The following is an 18106-nucleotide window of genomic DNA, read 5'->3' on the forward strand; positions in this document are numbered from 1 at the left end:
TGTGTGCTCAAAAGTCACCGACCTCCCGCCACTGGGATATTCAGAAGTCTTATTTCATCCATAAAACTTTTCTGCGACTAAACATCAGACTGCCAGGAGTAGGCTGGGTAGTGGAGTAGCCTCAGGTCGTAGCTGAATTAGCTTAGCTTCCATCGCGGCTCTCCTTCTTCTCTGGCCTGCGGCAAGTTCGGTGGCGTTTGGTCCGGCGGGTTTGGCTAGGTGGTTGGCCGTGGGCGAGGTCCGCTGCACCTCTCCGATATTGACTGTATTCTTTGTATTATTTCTGATTGATTTGTATTTCTTATTATCTTTCTGAATCATACTTCATCCGATATCTGTGATTGAATGTGGGCAGTAGATATTTTGAAGGAATTGGCATAAATATGAGAGATTGATGATTCTCCTCCTCCTGTCACCACTCTGGATGTTGTCCCGCTACCTTTTTGCTTATCTTGGCTCTAAGTCTCCTTTCACAGGAAGTTTTGGTTTTTGCTCAGGAACACTGAGTTTGGTCACGTCTAAGTCTGCATCTGTACTGTATGCGCCGTACTGCTTGTATGGCTGTTGTAGTCAATGCAGAACAGAACATGCCTGAACGGTAGCAATAAAGTTCACTTAAAGTCTGTATCTCAGCAGAGAAAAAGACCTTGAGGAGAATGAGTCTGTTGTGACAGACATGTCTATCTTCTGGTTTCCTTGGAAGAAACTTCAGTACCACTTTAAAATAATTCATGTTTTTGAGCCATCATTCAGCAGTGAGTTCACATAGACTTAATTAAATTGCAAATGTAATATTTTTAAGGGCTCATGAAGATGAAGAAACATAGTTTAAATCTTTTGTTAATGTTTAATTAATAGTTTGTGTGCTTTCTATCTGGATGTACAACAAAATATGAACTAAATTCTTGTTTTAAATGTTACTAACTAATTGATACAATGTGAGAGGTAATGTATTAGTAATTCATTGCGTTGTAGCTTGTGCACGTTTGCTATCCATCCTCCAGTTTAAGTCTTTTGTAAGGGTTTAATACAACTAAGGTATGAAAACATCTACAAACATTAAGCAGACCTTTTGCATATGATTTCATTACATGAAAAACCATTTAGAGTAATAATTACAGAGTACAGGCTGAGTTAATTATCTGTGTATCATTTACAAATAATATACTCATCATATATTAACCTGATGATGTTCGCTCATCTTCATGAAAATCTTTTTAACATTTGTAGTTGTGGTTGAAACAGTGACTAATGTCTTATGGTAGAAATCCTAAATCAATCGCAAACAAATCAACTAATTCATTCTCATGTTCTTGTGACGCTGAAGTGACCAAGAGCACAAGATTGAACCGGTTTCTCTGACCACATCCAGATATACGAAGGCATCGGATAATTACCTGCATGCCGCACACATTATGTAAATACTGCTCGTGTTCTCAAGCCTAAATGATTTAATACCACCACCAGTCAGTCACAGACTCGACTCCCTCTCTTCTTTCCTCTAATAGACTCTTCATGATTCAGGGCGATATTATGTACCAAGCCATCTTCAGTGCCTTCAGGGCATCAATTATGTACATTTCTTCACCGAGGCAAACTTTTAACCTCCGCTGCTTCCCCGCACTTATGCAGCGTGTAGGTACAAAATGTCTACAAGGAGGCCACGCATTGTATACATACCTGCTGTGCTTGAAAATAGTGCTTGAAGAATTTTAAAATGTTCCTTCAGCTATTTTTCTCCAGTAAGTTTAACCAGGTCTAGTGTAGCCTAATTACATAGTCTGACAAGTTGCTGGTTTATACTCATGTACTTTGTGTTCTCCCAGGTATTACATGCTGGAAAACAGACCCAGGAACCTCTACGGGATGGTTTGCCATTCCTGCCAGAACGCACCACGCAACACCAAAGAATGTAAGACCAACCTCTTCACAGTTTAATTTCTGCCTCCCCTTCCTTCCGCTCACTTGCCAGCCTTTCGTCCCAACGACCTTTTATTCTCTTTTCAACTATGAATTCCCCCTTTTTTCTTTTTCAACATTTTATCTCGACAGCTTTCTCTGTCCAAACACGGACCTGGTTTCCGTTGGATTCAAAGCTACCGCACATGAAAGTTTTCTGTCTAAATTAAAGGAAATAAAAAGGGGGCATGCTGTGCAAAAGCAGATGTTGAAAGCCTGGAGTTAGTTTGAGGGATACAATCGGAGGTCAGAAGTTGTAGTTAGTTCTCCCGGAGCCTCTGGTCTCTGTCCTCCTCAGTCAGCAGGCCTCGCCGATGGACACAAAGGAGTCGAACAACCCCTCCTTCCCCTTTTTGCATCCCTATTTTCTGGCTCCAGAAGGAGGTTTGGCAGCTTATCCATTAACCTCACTGCCTCACTGATTACCCTGCATACCTGACACATGCATCTATGTGCGTGCGCATGCACACATCTCTGGACGATAATGTTTACTAGAAGTTTAGAATGTCTCGCATTCACTATCAGCCTCCGCAGTCCATAAAAGTTTCCTCACAGTTGCAAAAAAAAAAAAAGCGTGAATGTTGTCGAGTGGCAGTCAAGCGAAAAATAAGTTTCTGATATTTTGCAGATTGTATAGTTGACTGTGGTGGTGACATATAGAGGAATATTGCAATCAGATGATGCAGTGTGATTCTGTTTCCCGTGAAGCTGCAGAAAGCAAAAAGGGTCAGATTACATTATTGAAATTCAGTTCAGCATTATAGTTTATTATACAGTATTTTATTTCCTCATGCTAAATCTGAATACATTGTCAATCACCACAGTGTCTCCTTTGAGGTTATCGCTAATGTTGATTACAAATAGCCCCAATGCATTATCTTTCCATTTTAAATTGCATTAATAACTTTAAGGTCATCGGTTTACTTTAATTTATCTCTCTTATCGTCCTGCCGTCTTCTTCCCAGGCGTTTGCACTACCGTTACATCTATGTTATGAAGTCAGTTAGTTTGAAACTTACTTTAAATCTTTTTAGGACACTCTGGAAAATAGAGAAAGATAAATGTTAAATGTAATTAAATGTCCTCTGGTGTCCTTTATAATGATACAAAAAGCCTTAGGTATAGTTAACACCACCATGAAAATGAGAAGGAGATTAGACGTCAATCCATTAGAACAAAATCAGATACAGATAACAGTCTTCATGGACAAAACAAATGTACGTTTTATCAAGAACATTTAATTAGGAGATCTGTCTCAAAATGACATCATCGTCAAACTGAAAATATTCTTTCAGTGGCGGTAAGATTAATAGACTTTCAAGACATTTTTTTCGATACTTGTCAAGATGAGTATTTATTGCAGAGTTGGAGGTGGATATTCTCACCGTGGGTTTGACCACATGTGACAAATAGATCACATTGATCTGATAAAATGAGTTGTGAATAGTGTCTTTGTTCCCTCACTCCAATGGGAATGATATTTATGGGCCTATAATTGCTCAAAAAAACCCATTTGAGTGTAATTTAAGAGGCCGGAAATGAATGCTATTGTTATTGTGTCATATTTAATGAGTATGTTATGAAAGACATAAACCCCAAAAGCAGCCTGGGCCTGCAGAGGAGAGGGTGTGAAGTAGGAGCAGGAATATGCGTGTGTGTGTGTGTGTGTGTATGAATAAACACTTGCTTTTCAACAGCAACCTAATTGTTTCTCCAAGGCATAGACATGAGTGATTGAATGATACTGTGCAAAAAAGAAAGATAGAATTATATCTCTAGTAATTTCCCTTTATATTCAGATTCAAACGTATTTGTGTTTTGCAACAATTTCAACATTATGGCTTTTTATTTTAAAAGAATAGTTGGACATTCCTTACTGAGAGTTAGATTAGAAGACTGATACCTCTTTCATAAAGGCTACCTGTATGTCTGTTAAGGATTTTCACTATGTATTGAGATACTTTTTGGGGTATTTGTGCTTGCTTACTACATAGTTCTATTTGTTAAAAAATATAAGAAAATAAAAAATGCACAACTTCTTATGTGAAAAGGGAGAATAACCTGACAAGGAGTAATTGCCTTTGTTTTATATAAATCAATGATAAGAGATGATAAGGAGATGCAAAACAGACAATAAGAAATATAAAAAAAACAATTATAACTTTAAAGCTTTTAACGCAAGTTGTAAATGCAGTAGTCTATGGTTTTCTGAAAGAAGTTTGATTAGTCGGGATAAAAAATGTAATCACAGAGAGCATTCTCCATTTCTCCATTCTCCACTTCTGTCAAGTCAGCCTGTGGTACATTTTAATTAAACCCTCTTTAGATGTTCGAAAATGGAAAAATGATGCACTCCCAACAGTAAATACAAAAAGGAGCTGAAGGCTGGGAGTTCTACTTGCTCAGGGTGAAGGCAGGCTGACACTCGCCATGTAATCTGTAAATTACCCTGGCTCCTGCCTAGCTCTGTGTGTGTGATAATTAAAACTTTAGTGGGCATGTGAAAGAAAGAAAGATGATTAGCGTGTTACTGCTTGCGCTGATGCTACTCTTTGGCAGGCAGACGAGACGAGTCTGTCGTTCAATTTTCACTGTCACCTTTTGACTTTTGCTGCCATTTTCCAAACAGGCACCAACACACATTAATACTTATCTCACTATCGAGAGACATCAGAAACTGTAATCGTATTATTCTTTTAGGTGTCTACAGAGACAGTATTATCAGAAGCTAACCTTCGCCTCATTCCTGCTCACAATCTTACCTCAAACTAAAATGCTTAGATATCTTTTATATATATGTATATATTTCCCCTGCTTTGTGTTTCTACTCCTCTCAGTTTGTATGGTCCTGGGTACCCAGATTGTGCTGCAGAATTATCGTTTTGCAGTGTGAATTCAGGCTGAGAGACATGATCAAGAGACCAAACCGCAAGACGCTAAACAAAATTCCAGTTCAAGCTCATATCCTTATCCAGAGTGTAAACACATACCCGGAGTTAATGTCTGCAACCACAGGCCACTGATGTGTGTGTGTGTGTGTGATGACATGAGGTGCTGAGACCACGGGAAGCAGCAGGGCACATGCCAAAGAGTTCTACAGTGTGAAATAAAAGACGGATTAAAAGAGCTGATTTATGAGTTGTCAGGAGTTTACAGCTCCATTAGGAAAGAGGGAAAACAGTCGATGAATAATACAGAAAAAGAGACAGAGGGGAAGAACGAGCAAGACATTTGGACAGAGAGCTTCCTCTATTACAAAATGATGTCATGGAACACTATTGAGGGGGGGGAATAAAAAAAGTCAATAAAATGCAATGCCAAAGCTAACGTGTCGTAACCAGTGACAGATGGCATGTTGCCTCTGCCAGTGACAAATGTCCAAGCCTGACAGTATTTCTGGTACTTCTCTTTTCTGTCATATTCTGTCATCTCTGGAAGAAAGTGGTGCATCGTTCATCCAACTTTAAAGGAACAATTCTGAAATAGTTATTTACCTTCTTAATGAGAAGATTGATATAACTGTGCACGGTAAATATGTAGCAACAGCCAGCGGCTGATTAGCTTAGCTTAGCACAAAGACTGGAAACTGGGTGAAACAGCTAGCCTGGCTCAGTTTTAAAGTAGCTAAATCTGCCCACAAGCACCCCTAAAGTTAAGTCATTTACATGTTTGATCCATATTTAGCTAGCTGTTTCCAGTCTTTGTGCTAAGCTAACCAGCTGCTGGCAGTACTTTTATGTTTAACTGATAAGACATAAGAGTTGTATTGATCTTCTCATCATACTCATGGCAGGAAAGTGAATAAGCATATTTCCCATAATGTCAAACTATTCCTTTAACCATGAGTGTTGTGTGTTAGCCCTGTGATAGTAGCTAAGGTAGCTATGTGTCTGTGTATGTTTCACAGGCATGTCAACCAGCAGGCCAAAAGAAAAACCTATTATTGACCCCGGCAGCACTACTGTGTTCCCTCATCTACATAAAGGTAAACACAAATACACACACTGACAGAAAGCTTTATCTATCTATAACTATCAATGTCTTTACATGTTGTTTCTTTCTCACACACACACCCTCACACACGCACACACACGCAAATCATTTATACTACTTTACATAATTTCCTCCAATGTTTCAGATTCCAACGGACAAGGTCACCTAGCAACGGCTCTCATTATCGCAATGTCAACCATTTTCATCATGGCCATCGCCATCGTACTCATCATTATGTTTTACATCCTGAAGGCCAAACCGAGTAGTCAGGGTGAGACTGACACACACACACACACACACACACACACACACACACACACACACACACACACACAGTCTCATGTTAAAGGTTAGCATCTGTGTGTGACGTTCCTTGTGTGTGTGCTCGTCTACAGCATGTTGTTCTGGACAAGTTGTGAAAGCGGTGGAAGCTCAGACCAACAAACAGGAAGACAAGAAAGACGTCCCTGGTGAGACATGACACACACACACACACACACAGAGACACATTTCATAATTGATGAGCTCACGCAGCATTTAAGCTTCTTAATGACTTCCTGTTTGGTCTCGCTCACAAACTGACTTACCTCCCATCTGTATTCTGTCCTCATAATTGGGTGTCTTGTTTACATGCACACTAGTCCTGGGTCATGAGCCTTACGCATGGCCACCACGATAAGGGCTTTGATCGGGGTTCATGAAAACAAGTGATGTTATCTAAATGCCTAAAACACATATATGTAATACTCAAAAAATGTGTTTAATAAGTAAAATACTCGTGAGCAGGTGAGTAACTCACTGTTTGAAAAACCAAGGGTGTGCGGTAAAAGCCAAAAAGTACTTATCTTATTGAGATCATAGAGTACCAAACTATAATATATTTATTTTGTAATTCAAAGAGTAAACAGACAAAATGCAGAAACTAAATAAAGCATGAACATACAACCATTCTGTGACTGTTTATGTGCAGACCATCTGTTATGTCCTCACAAAAATTCTCTGTTTTCATATCAGTAAAAATAAACACAATGTCCATGTTTCCATAAACTTCTCTAGCACACATTGCACCGGTCGACTTAAAGAGACCCTACAAAATATATAGTCAATAAACAACAGATGCAGTTTAAACTCCAACTACTTAAAATACATTCTGAACACAAAGCCATAATTATAGTAACAACTAGGAAATGACTCCAAAATAGTCAAAGTGACACAGGGCACAATTTACTTATCAGTCAGTTGAGGCATGAACAGATACCACCCAGCAGTGATGAGAGTAGACTGTAATGTTACTCCATCCTACTGCAAAGTCCTCTGTAACACTGATTCAGGTAACTGTATGTCTGGCTCATGCGGTGAGCCCGAACACTGCATGTTATCTGTGAACGAGCAACAATTTCACACTGACAAAAAAGTGTTCCCTTCAGAATTGTACTTTTGTTTGAATTATGGAAGACTTGAACTCTCACTTGATGTTAGGATCTGCCCTACAGCATCCACAGCTGATTAAGTCTACATTCAATATGCGATCAAACTACCCGAATCACATCTAAATGTTAACAGTGTTGACTCTGCGTGTCAGTCCAGTATGCCCGTGCATATTTAGGATTTGTAATATAACATATGCAAATGCGAGTGTGTGTGTGTGCTGACAGACCTGCAATATGATGAGTGCATCGTGATGGAATGCGAAGCTTCCGAGGCAAAAGCCATACGTTGCTTTAGGCGCCATTTCTCCTGACAATGATGCTCTGTTCAATTTCACTCCCAGACTGACTGACTAACCACTTACATGTGGTGTGGATGCAAACACACACACACACACACACACACACACACACACACACACACACACACACACACACACACTGTATATGTGGTCACAGACACATTATGTGGTACAATGAGGTTGTAGACTTAATAATGTAATAGCTAAAAAAAAAAGTAGTTATAGTATGACAAAAAATTAAAAAATGCCTGCATTGCTACTCACTGTTGTGTGTGTGTGTGTGTGTGTGTGTATGAATGCAGTGTGTATTTTGGAAGATAAGCCCATTGCTCGGAGCTCTACCGGAGCTAGCTGTCACTCATATAGACACTGAGTTAATCAGGCTGTGAAATGAAAGGCACAGACACTTAAACAGAAACAAACTCTCTCTCTCTCTCTTTCCTTACACACACACACACACACTCACACACACACACACACACACACACACACACACACACACACACACACACACACACACACACAAAGCATTTGTTCCACTTAGGTATTCAATCATTACGCTGTCTATCCCCATCAGTATCCATGATGTAAGTATAATTTAACATAATAGTCACTGTAATCATTTTATACATCGCTCTGACTGCAGTTCCTCTGTTGAAGGTATACATCCTTTATAGCATCAGGAACCTGTTTTCTTTAGTGTACTTCAACTCATGCCAGCATCTGTTAAAACATGTAAGTTTAATCAGGTCTCACTTTGCGATAAAGACAAGAGCCCCCAAACAATTAAAGAGAGACTATTTCACTTTTGAAAGAAGAAATAAAATCTTTTTAAAAATAAAAAGAAGTTAGGGAAAATTAAATTTGCTATTTTTCTGTAATTGCCACTTGTGGCCACGTTGGCCGCTGTTCAGCAAAAGAGTCTTGCAGGAAATCAACACTAATCCAAGAGACCTCTGTAGAAGTTTGAGTATAATGTGGCATTCCTTCCTTGAAACAATGGCGTGTTACATCAACAGCCAATGAGATCTTAGTATATTTGCGGTGTTATTACTACTGACTTTTCCGAATTTGTGAAAGTAAAACACACCTATGAACCTGTTTATCTTCTCCTTTTCTCTCTTAGACAACGTGGTGATCTACTCGGAGAAAGACGAGTTTGACAAACTAAAAGCTCCTCCTCAGAAGACGGTGAAAAGGTGAGAGACGCATCTCATTTACAAAACAACTTCGCCACACCGCTAGTCTTCGGTTGGACAAACTGAGAGCAGACAAACTGGCATCCAGCATGTTATGAGCTGAGCTATGCTGAGTGGACAAAACAAGCTTCCCAATGGAGTCCATGAACCTGTAATGAAGGCATGTTGTTAAAGGTAATGAGTGAGGCGAGGGTCATTATGTGTCTGCAAAGGTAGAACGGCTACCATGTTTAGCTTAATTATATTAAGGGTATGCGTGTCTACAATTACTGCGTATATGTATGCATCACTTTGTGCTGATTCATCAGTTAAGTGCATGTGTCCATTCTGCTTCATAACTCTGCATGCACTGAACATATGGGAAATATACTGTAGAACACTTTATATACACCACTGTGTCGTCATCTTGAGAATCCGTTGTGAGTGTATGTGTGTGTGTTTGTTTTCATTTGTTTGTGGCGTCACAGAGGCTTTACACAACAGAGAGGAGCTTTTATCATTTTTTCAGCATCTGCCTGTAATTTGGCCACCACAGAACAAGTCACAGCAATAGGAACACTGTAGCTGCTGGCCTCTTTTTTTTTTTGCTGTATCTAGGTATATGTATGTGTGTGTGTGTGTGTGTGTGTGTGTGTGTGTGTGTGTGTGTGTGTGTGTGTGTGTGTGTGTGTGTGTGGGGGGGGGGGGGGGGGGGGGGGCATAGATGAGCCCTGAAGCCTAGTAAACAGAGGACAGAGGGGGTCGTTGTCGACATGGATACGGGTATTCATTCCTGGCTTTGCCTAAAACCACCACCAGGTCAAAGCACATCAGTGCAGACAACAAAAGAACAACAGTTTTCTCACCTTCACCTTTCTGCCTACATCTCATCCGTCATGTGCAGACAATGCTGCATTATGGGAAGAAGTGGCTAGTGCGCAGAGGGAAGTGAGGGAATACGTGATAGCATATTGCACACAGATCTACAGTGAGCCATTGTGCTCAAATGTTACAGTGCCCGTAGTGAACATGCTTAGATTGATACGCTGATCCAATATATGGAATGGACACACACACACACGCACGCACGCACGCATACACACACACACACACACACACACACCTCAGCATCAATAGCAGTAAACAGTGTGGTACAGCAGCGTGCCAGAGGATGTGCTAACTCACTGCTTGAGCTGCCAGAGTGGGTGTTAGATGTCCGGGAAACAATGCCATTTTGTGTGCACACTGGTAAAAAAAAAAAAGAGCGTGGGACTGCGAAACAATGGCATTCTGTGAGCATCTCCGTCAACAAGGTGCTTTCGGTAGAAAATCCAGAGCAGGCATCGGGAGAGAGAGAGAGGCCGGGTAATCAAATGATATTACATGGTATCATGTTGTAAAACGCTGGGCTTATTTCAGTCAATCACAGGGACAGCTTAGAAACATCAGCAGCTATGGCAACAACAGCGCATTTTCATTTGACAAAGGTACAGTAATGCACACAGGAAGACACGAGTCATCCTGTGTGCATTAGGTGTCACTCACACCATTTAATTATGTCATAATAATTAGTATGATAGAAAAAACAAATGAGTATGTGCACATGTAAATCTATTCAAACATCTGTGTGTTTTTTCTTTTGTGTGCAGTGAAAATGATGCATCATCAGAGAACGAGCAGCTGTTGAGCCGCAGCATTGACAGTGACGAGGAGGCGGCGTCTGACAAGCAGGGATCGGCCGACACGAACAATCCCAACCTGTGCCTCGTCAACCTGGGAAACAAGCCCGACCTCTGCCTGCTCTCTCTGGGCCTCTTGGAGCGGGACAGATCCTGCAACGGGGCCCCCGCCATGTCAGCCGGACCGGCCAATAACATCCAGAGTCCCAAAAACATCGGCAATGTCAACCACATCGCCAGCACCAACCACATCAGCAGTGTGAACGCGATCAACAACAACAACAATAAAACCCCGGGGGTAAGAAGATGAAGCTTTTAACGATGTTGCATGAGTGAAAGATATGATTGTGAACAGATCCTCAGTTGAGTTTCATCTGGAAATCACATCATAATGTTTTTTTTATATAACCACACAGATGCTTCAGAGCCGTAGGAAAAAGATCCTGGATCTGTATGGCAGAGCCTGCAATGTGACAGAGGGTAAGTCTCTCTCACACTGATGAAAATATCCATCTTACCAAGCTTTGTAATCAAGAATGGATTTCTGTCAACACTGTGGGAGTATTTCGCTTCAGAAGAACTGCTGAAGATGATGCAAAGTGAAGTGAGAAATGATGTCGTCATTTTCAAGAAAATCGCTTTAGGAAGTGAAACTGCTCCCAAAAGCAGCCATTACCTCTCTCTGCAGGCTTATTTTTCAACAATTAAATAAAATTGTTTCGCATGTTAACTTCATAATAAGTGCAGCTAGACTTCACTAGAGTCATTAAGATATCCTCTGGAGACTTTGAATATTTGTGCAATCCATTCAATACTTGTTGTGATACCAAAGTGGAGAGACGATCAATCCATACAGCCAAACCACTAGCAAGGCGAAAAAAAGACATTTTATCTCAATCTTGATGTGACTGAAAAACTCACACTTCCTGTCCCTCTCCAGGCCTGAGCCCCACAGAGCTTCCTTTCGACTGTCTGGAGAAGGCCAGCCGCATGCTGAGCTCCTCCTACAGCAGCGAGGCGGCCGTGGTGAAGACGTGGCGGCATCTGGCCGAGAGCTTCGGGCTGAAGCGCGACGAGATCGGCGGCATGAGCGACGGCCTACAGCTCTTCGAGAGAGTGAGCACGGCGGGTTACAGCATCCCCGACCTCCTGACCCGCTTAGTGCAGATCGAGAGGCTTGACGCGGTGGAGTCGCTCTGCTCGGACGTTTTGGGAAGCGGCGAGATGGCGGCGGCTGCTGGACGGCAGGGCAACAGCAGTTTTCACTGCCAGTTGGTCTGTCCAACCCCGTGCCAATCTCCGTCCCAGCGCTGTGCCAGCGTCTAAACATGATGTGATGGAGCAGAGACTTGAGAGACTTGGATGCCTTACAGTATATATAAGGACATATACTGCTCTGACAAAGACAGCACATATACAGTATACACCTTACGCCCCATCACATGAAGAATGTCAGTGGACCTCCCTGTGCACAATCCTTTCTTTCCTATTACGGGTTTTCTCTGTCACGAAACGAGTAATCTGGATTACTTTGCATGGCCTTAATGTTCCGTCTTTCCAAAGTGCAAGAGTTGAAGAAAGACACAAATCAGCCTGATGATTAAGATTATTCTCTAGTTTTCTAATTCAGATATTTTCTCCTCTGAAAGACTCAAATAGTTTCAATTTCATTCGATGTTTGTCTTGTCTCAACGGCTAAAGAATTTGCACAAAAAGAAAAAATAGCGAGATTAAGTGTGCGCTGGACGCGACACAATCACAGCTTTTGCTGCCTTTTTTCCCCAAAAGGTTTTATACAAAATTTTGTATGCAGTTAAAAAGAATCATGTGAAAAGATGCAATGGGGTGCTGATAGAGCTCCACTGCAGAAGTGCCAATTAAGTGCCTTTCTTGAAGGCATGCCGCATTATAAGCGGAATGAATGAAGATGCTTGATTAGTTGGCCTCTCACTGAACCTTCTGATCAGGGCAAACATCTTCAGGTTAAACCCGAGCTGAACTAGATGTGTGTGGCAGCGTAAAGAAAGCAACCTGGTAGGACCGCAGCATCAGTTAACATTCAGTCTGTGACCGTGCCTTTGGCTGTGCTGTCATCATAGTGGACAGACATGAGCTCTCTATTTAAAATGCAATCATTATGTCCAGCTGGAAATGGTAAAACATCACTAAGATCACACACACATATTGATATACAGTATATATGAATAAATGAACCCGAATGTTAATCCGAATCAATGCATGAATACAGAATTACTCTGCTACTCACGATCTGCCTAAATCCACATGCAAATCCACTTTCCCCAACGTTAACACACAGAAACCAGCATGCTCTTACACCAACTACTTCCATTGACCCACTCTGGGACCCCCCTCATAATTCTTCCTGCCCCACCACCTTATTACCCTTTTACCCCAATGCTGCGGTCTAGTGTTGCCGCCAGCCCTAATTATTTGGCGTGTGGCTCCCCGGGCCCCTAATAGTCTGAAGTGTTGTGGTTTACAGAGCGGGTGCAAAGTGCCTGTGATTTCCAGCACCCAATTAAGCGTTTAGGGCCACTTAACCACTGAAAGCCCAGTGGAAACGCTGTAAAAAAGAGATGCCATGGCAGAGACATTACTAACTGCCCCCGGGGTTGCTGCACAGTGAACGGTGCAAGAATGAGGCCCGTCGTGGTGGAAGCAGCGCTCCGGTCGTCCCATAACGTCTGACCTTACTCAGCTTTTGCGGTCGGCTCAGTCATGCTCAGACAGGATTTGAGCTCGCCTCTCCCCCTATGGGACCAATATGGCAAATGAGAACAATATGCAGTTGTGCGGGTTGTCCACCTCCTATAAGCAGCTGAAGACGGTTAAGTGTTGTACTACGTGCAGAAAATGAGGGTGGCTCCGATAAGCGTCAAGATAAACGTTGTGAGGAGCGCCACATTGAAGCCCATCTGAGTCATGTTAGTAGTTGCGTTGTTAACGGGTAAGACCCTATAGGTCATCGCCTCGCCGTCTCTATCAGTTTGACTTCAAAACTCAGCAGTAAGCTCCAAAGTCTAACTTTAACAAGCATTGCCAAGACATACTTTGATCGCTTTTCTCAGAAATAGGACTGATCTTTATCTGAAGTCTGATGTTGTCAGCGTAACATCCAACAACCGCTCTGCACTAAATCAAACACATTGCCCGCTGCCAAGTTCTTTATCAAATAGTCTTTTGTTCATATTTTACCTTGCAAACTCTGGGGCTGGTCTCCAGTACGCTATATTAATTAGTGTGCATGTTCATCAAGCATGTATTTAAATTCTCTTTGCTTTAAAAAAACGACCTCCTTCGAGCAGAGTTGCCTTCATCAAATCCAATTCAATTCAACACAAGTTTAATTAGTTATTGTTGTGATCTTTTGTACATAATTGAATAGGTGCATTGAATTGAAATTGTATGGACCCAAACCCTTGTGAATCTTCTCTGACAGATATATTGTGCTGATAGGATGATATGCAGAAGCCAAACATGGATTACTTACCTCAGTAGCACATACAACATAGAACATATAGAAACACACTCACTCATCACACACAAACTCATCACAGAAACAAAGTATAACTGTATATATAACTTATTATTGTACATAATGTATACATTAATAAAGATGTATGGCAAAAATGGCTTGGTATTTGAGTTTTAAAATGCAGTAATGACTTTTTTTATTTATTTATTTGAGCTGATATCCGATTAAAGTTTGAGACAAGTGATTCTGAATTGAACCATCAGGACCCAAATAGTATGGAACTTATTTTGTAAGTACAATTTCATAGACTTGCACTGATGCAGTTATTATATATCTTGTGCTGGTATGTAAGAAGTTGAAAGGCTGTTGACAAATGTTGACCACGTTCACCATCAGAGTTTAGCCTGTTAACATGCTAACATCAAAAAAACACAAAGTGAAGCTTGAGGATGAAGCTCATTAGTTGTGTAACTATTAAGTCACGGTAAATTAAAACGTTGTCCTGTTGATGGCGATACGTGAAAGGTTTGAGTTTCATGGCAATCCATCGAAAACGTTCCTGAGATATTTAAGTTTGGACAAAAGTGTTGGACCGACTTCGCCATCAATCGAGCAGCACAGCCAGCATGACTCAAAACGTCAATCTTAATTATGCCAATAAATCAAAACATGCTCTTAAAATCAGGGTTGCAACATGAAACGTACCAACGGCACAAAATCATTGGAGTTCAAATGAATTACCTCTTTATACCGTAAACAGAGAAAAGAGAAGAATATTTTTGGCCTTCTCATTCAACCACCAGTATAACACTGATCAAATACATAAATGTAATGAACCATATACATCATGGCAGAGGGTAATGAAACTGATATACAGTTTAGTAAATTATCCCACATGTCCATCCCAGACCGTCTATGATTACAACAGAGGCCGTCAGGGTCTGTTCATGGCTTAGAGAGACCAAATGGAAAATTGCTAATCCCAACATTTCTCGGTTCATTCAACACTCATCCAGTTAATTATAGATCATTAAAAGAGGCATATTATTAACTGTGGTTCAACAATGAGAGATGATGTCATTGGAAAAAGTCTGCAGGACAAGATTAGAAGACTATAACTTCATTTAGGCACTAGTTCTCTCTCTCACTGTTCTATTTCATAGCATTATACTATATCTCACGGTTTCCACATGAAGTTATTTACCGTTGCCAAACGATAAAGAATAACACGAAACTTTGGCAAACTACATTTTCGAGATACTTGACTTCTGCATCGGAGTTTTAATTTCAGAGGATTAGCAAAATGACGTAACTTGACCTGCACAAACACAAAAAAACGTCTCAACGTGGAGGAATTTTATGTAAATCTTTGTGCTGCACCACTCAAGCTTTGTTTTTATTTCCACCAACAACACATCAGCCACTCCAGTGGCAGCTGTCACCTCTGCACACCGCTCTCTCATCGGGCTTTCACTATGTGGGTGCGTATTTGTGCCAACATTCCCAATGCCTTAGCTAAAAGATTATGTGTGTGTGTGTGCATATGTGTGTGTGTGTGTGTGTGTGTAGGTGTGTGTGTGTGTGCTGGCTGGGGATCTTATGTCTGGTTCAGAGAAGGTCTGTCTGGCGGTGTAAATGTCAGTGATGCTGCTGTGGGGCATCAGAGCAGCATTGAGGGCTTTCTCTCATCAAGTTTCAAAATTACCCAGAAATGATCCAATCCAAATCGAAGAGCCTTTTAGTCTGATAACACACACACACACACACACACATTGAGTAGGTACACACACGTGTGCAGTGTCTTCAGGGTCTGTTTTTGCGTCTTAAGAGCTCGGCATTGACTTTAAATGAGGACGAAGCCATAGAGAGACACTTCAGGGCAAGGAGTGCCAACCATGCGACTAATTAAACCTCTGCCAGTCAGTAACACGTTCACCCTAAACACAGCAACTGCATGCAGACACTCATCCCCACCAGTCAACCGCAAACACATCAAACAGCAGGAGTGCAAGTACTGTCCAGACCTCAGCCAGGTGTTTGGATCGGAACGTGCGTCTGTCTGGAGCGCTGGCTGAACTGTGTTTGCACTCTCAGTAATTAAATTGCTTTCAACAGCCATAGCTGCTGTACAACTTTGCTACTGTTTTCTAAGGAAATATCAGGAGTATCTGATAACAAGGGGAAACTGGCACAGAGGCAGTGCATATATTTGAAAATAAAAGTGTTTGGAACTACTGTGGCATACTGATGGTCAGCAACAAAGTAAAAGATCCTGCATGAGTTTCTATCAACGTTGAACCTCCAAGCTGAGCCTGCCTGATTCTGTTCTCCCTCAAGCAGCAAATGTGTAAGTCTTTGGTGAGTATTTGACGTTTTGAGGGGAACATGTGTTTGAACCCCGACAGGAAAAGTTTGACATTTCCGCAAATGTGCAGGATATGCTTTCTTGCCGAAAGTTAGATGGGGAGATTGAGACCACTGTGCATCAAGTACAAAGCTGGAGACAGCAATCGATTAGCAGAAAGCTTAGCTTAGCATAAAGACTGGAATGAGGAGGAAATCAGCAAAGCCTTTGCGGGACAGATGGATTAACAGAATCAAATAAAATCGTTACACTAATTAGCCACCCATGAAACAATCAATTCATGTTGACATTGTACTAATTATCGGCGTTAGAGGTGCTAAGCTCAGCGCTTGCTGGATCTAGAGCCACATTTAAGGCAGGGACATGAGTGATATCAATCGAACTCTCGGCAAGAAAGAGCAGAGACTTAGTTTCTCAAAATTCCTCTAAGTAAAAGTAATACTAAAGCGCATTTTCAGATGCGAGACTCTTATTTCATTTTAATGATAGTAAAGCAGAATAAAAGGAGTTAAAACAAGCAAGTGTGATCCCAGCCTGTCCACCATAAATAACCCCAGACAGCTGCTTCCACTCACAACTCCTTCATACACTAGCTAATTTACAGTCCGGTATATTACCAGAGCCGCCATGTGCTTATTGCATTACTCAAGCAGCATATTTATACATATTGCGGCTGGTGGAAATAATATACATTTGGTGGTCTGCCACCTCAAATCACTGATTGACTTGACTTTATGGTCGTGCTGAAGTGGAACCGCTAATGTTTCCCCCTGCCAGCTTCCTCCCACCGACCAAATAACATTTTAATGAGGTTTACCAGCCAGACCAGAGCAGGGCCACTCTTTAGGGGTAATTTTCGGAATTTTTGGTCCAGTGAGAAAACCCAAACATAAATCAAGATCAGCGTTTAAAGCCTTGTGGGTGATGCTGTGCAGGGGTACACTGGCAGAGTCAAGCGTGTTAGGGAACACGGAGCAGACACCGCTACGCCGACTGCAGCGCAGACCAGACTCAACTGAAGTCATGAAAGTAAATAAATCAGCCGTCGACAGTTCCTGGAGGAAAGCATGAACGCTATATTATTCCCCGTTAAAGTGATACTCCACCCAACACCGATGTGAGGAGCCAACCGTATAAGCTTGAAAAGCAGCTGGAAGAAGTTTGTAGATTCCTTCAGCATGAATTCGTGTCAATTACAGTCAAATTCCCAAAGTGAAAAGTAAAATAAATACAAATACATAGAAACTGTCATTTCCATCTCCACTGTGGTATGATGTTCCAATCATGTTGTTGCCCTCCTGAAGCAAGACTGTAAACAAATGTTAATTCCGCAATATATTTATTAAAGCTTTTAGGGTAGAAAAGAACATTTATGGATTATGCAAAACCACGAATTCTGTTCAATATCGTGTTTTTTTTCCCCATCCAATGTCAACATATTTTTAATTCCCACTTTCTGCAATATCTTCGCATGAAAACTAACAGTATGGTCAAGGTGAGGGACAGATGGTGTGTGGCAGATAAACTATGGAGAAGGTATGTTAGGGTTAAGCAACTAAAACGGTCACGGTCAATTTTAAATTGCACAAAAGAGTAAATAGTGAGGCGCAGAGTCGTCAAATAGGAACAAATGAAGATTTATTGTGGAAAGTCAGGATTAAACTGCAACGAACACAGCCTTTACGAATTCGGTCTGTTTCAAGTGCT

The 18106-nt window shown here is 41.3% G+C and overlaps 1 protein-coding gene across 1 annotated transcript in view; it reads left to right on the forward strand.

Annotated features, from left to right (window-relative positions):
- edar (ectodysplasin A receptor) overlaps positions 1-14129 on the forward strand; it is a 31746-nt gene extending 17617 nt beyond the window's left edge. The window contains exons 5-12 of the mRNA XM_079169573.1: positions 1827-1912; positions 5867-5944; positions 6098-6223; positions 6348-6422; positions 8808-8880; positions 10509-10836; positions 10955-11018; positions 11479-14129. Coding sequence (XP_079025699.1) covers positions 1827-1912; positions 5867-5944; positions 6098-6223; positions 6348-6422; positions 8808-8880; positions 10509-10836; positions 10955-11018; positions 11479-11864 — 1216 coding nt within the window. The 3' untranslated portion in view covers positions 11865-14129. The remainder of the gene's footprint in view (positions 1-1826; positions 1913-5866; positions 5945-6097; positions 6224-6347; positions 6423-8807; positions 8881-10508; positions 10837-10954; positions 11019-11478) is intronic.
- Positions 14130-18106: the final 3977 nt, after the last annotated feature.

The sequence above is a fragment of the Pholis gunnellus genome (assembly GCF_910591455.1).
Source record: "Pholis gunnellus genome assembly, chromosome: 12".
Taxonomy (NCBI): domain Eukaryota; kingdom Metazoa; phylum Chordata; class Actinopteri; order Perciformes; family Pholidae; genus Pholis; species Pholis gunnellus.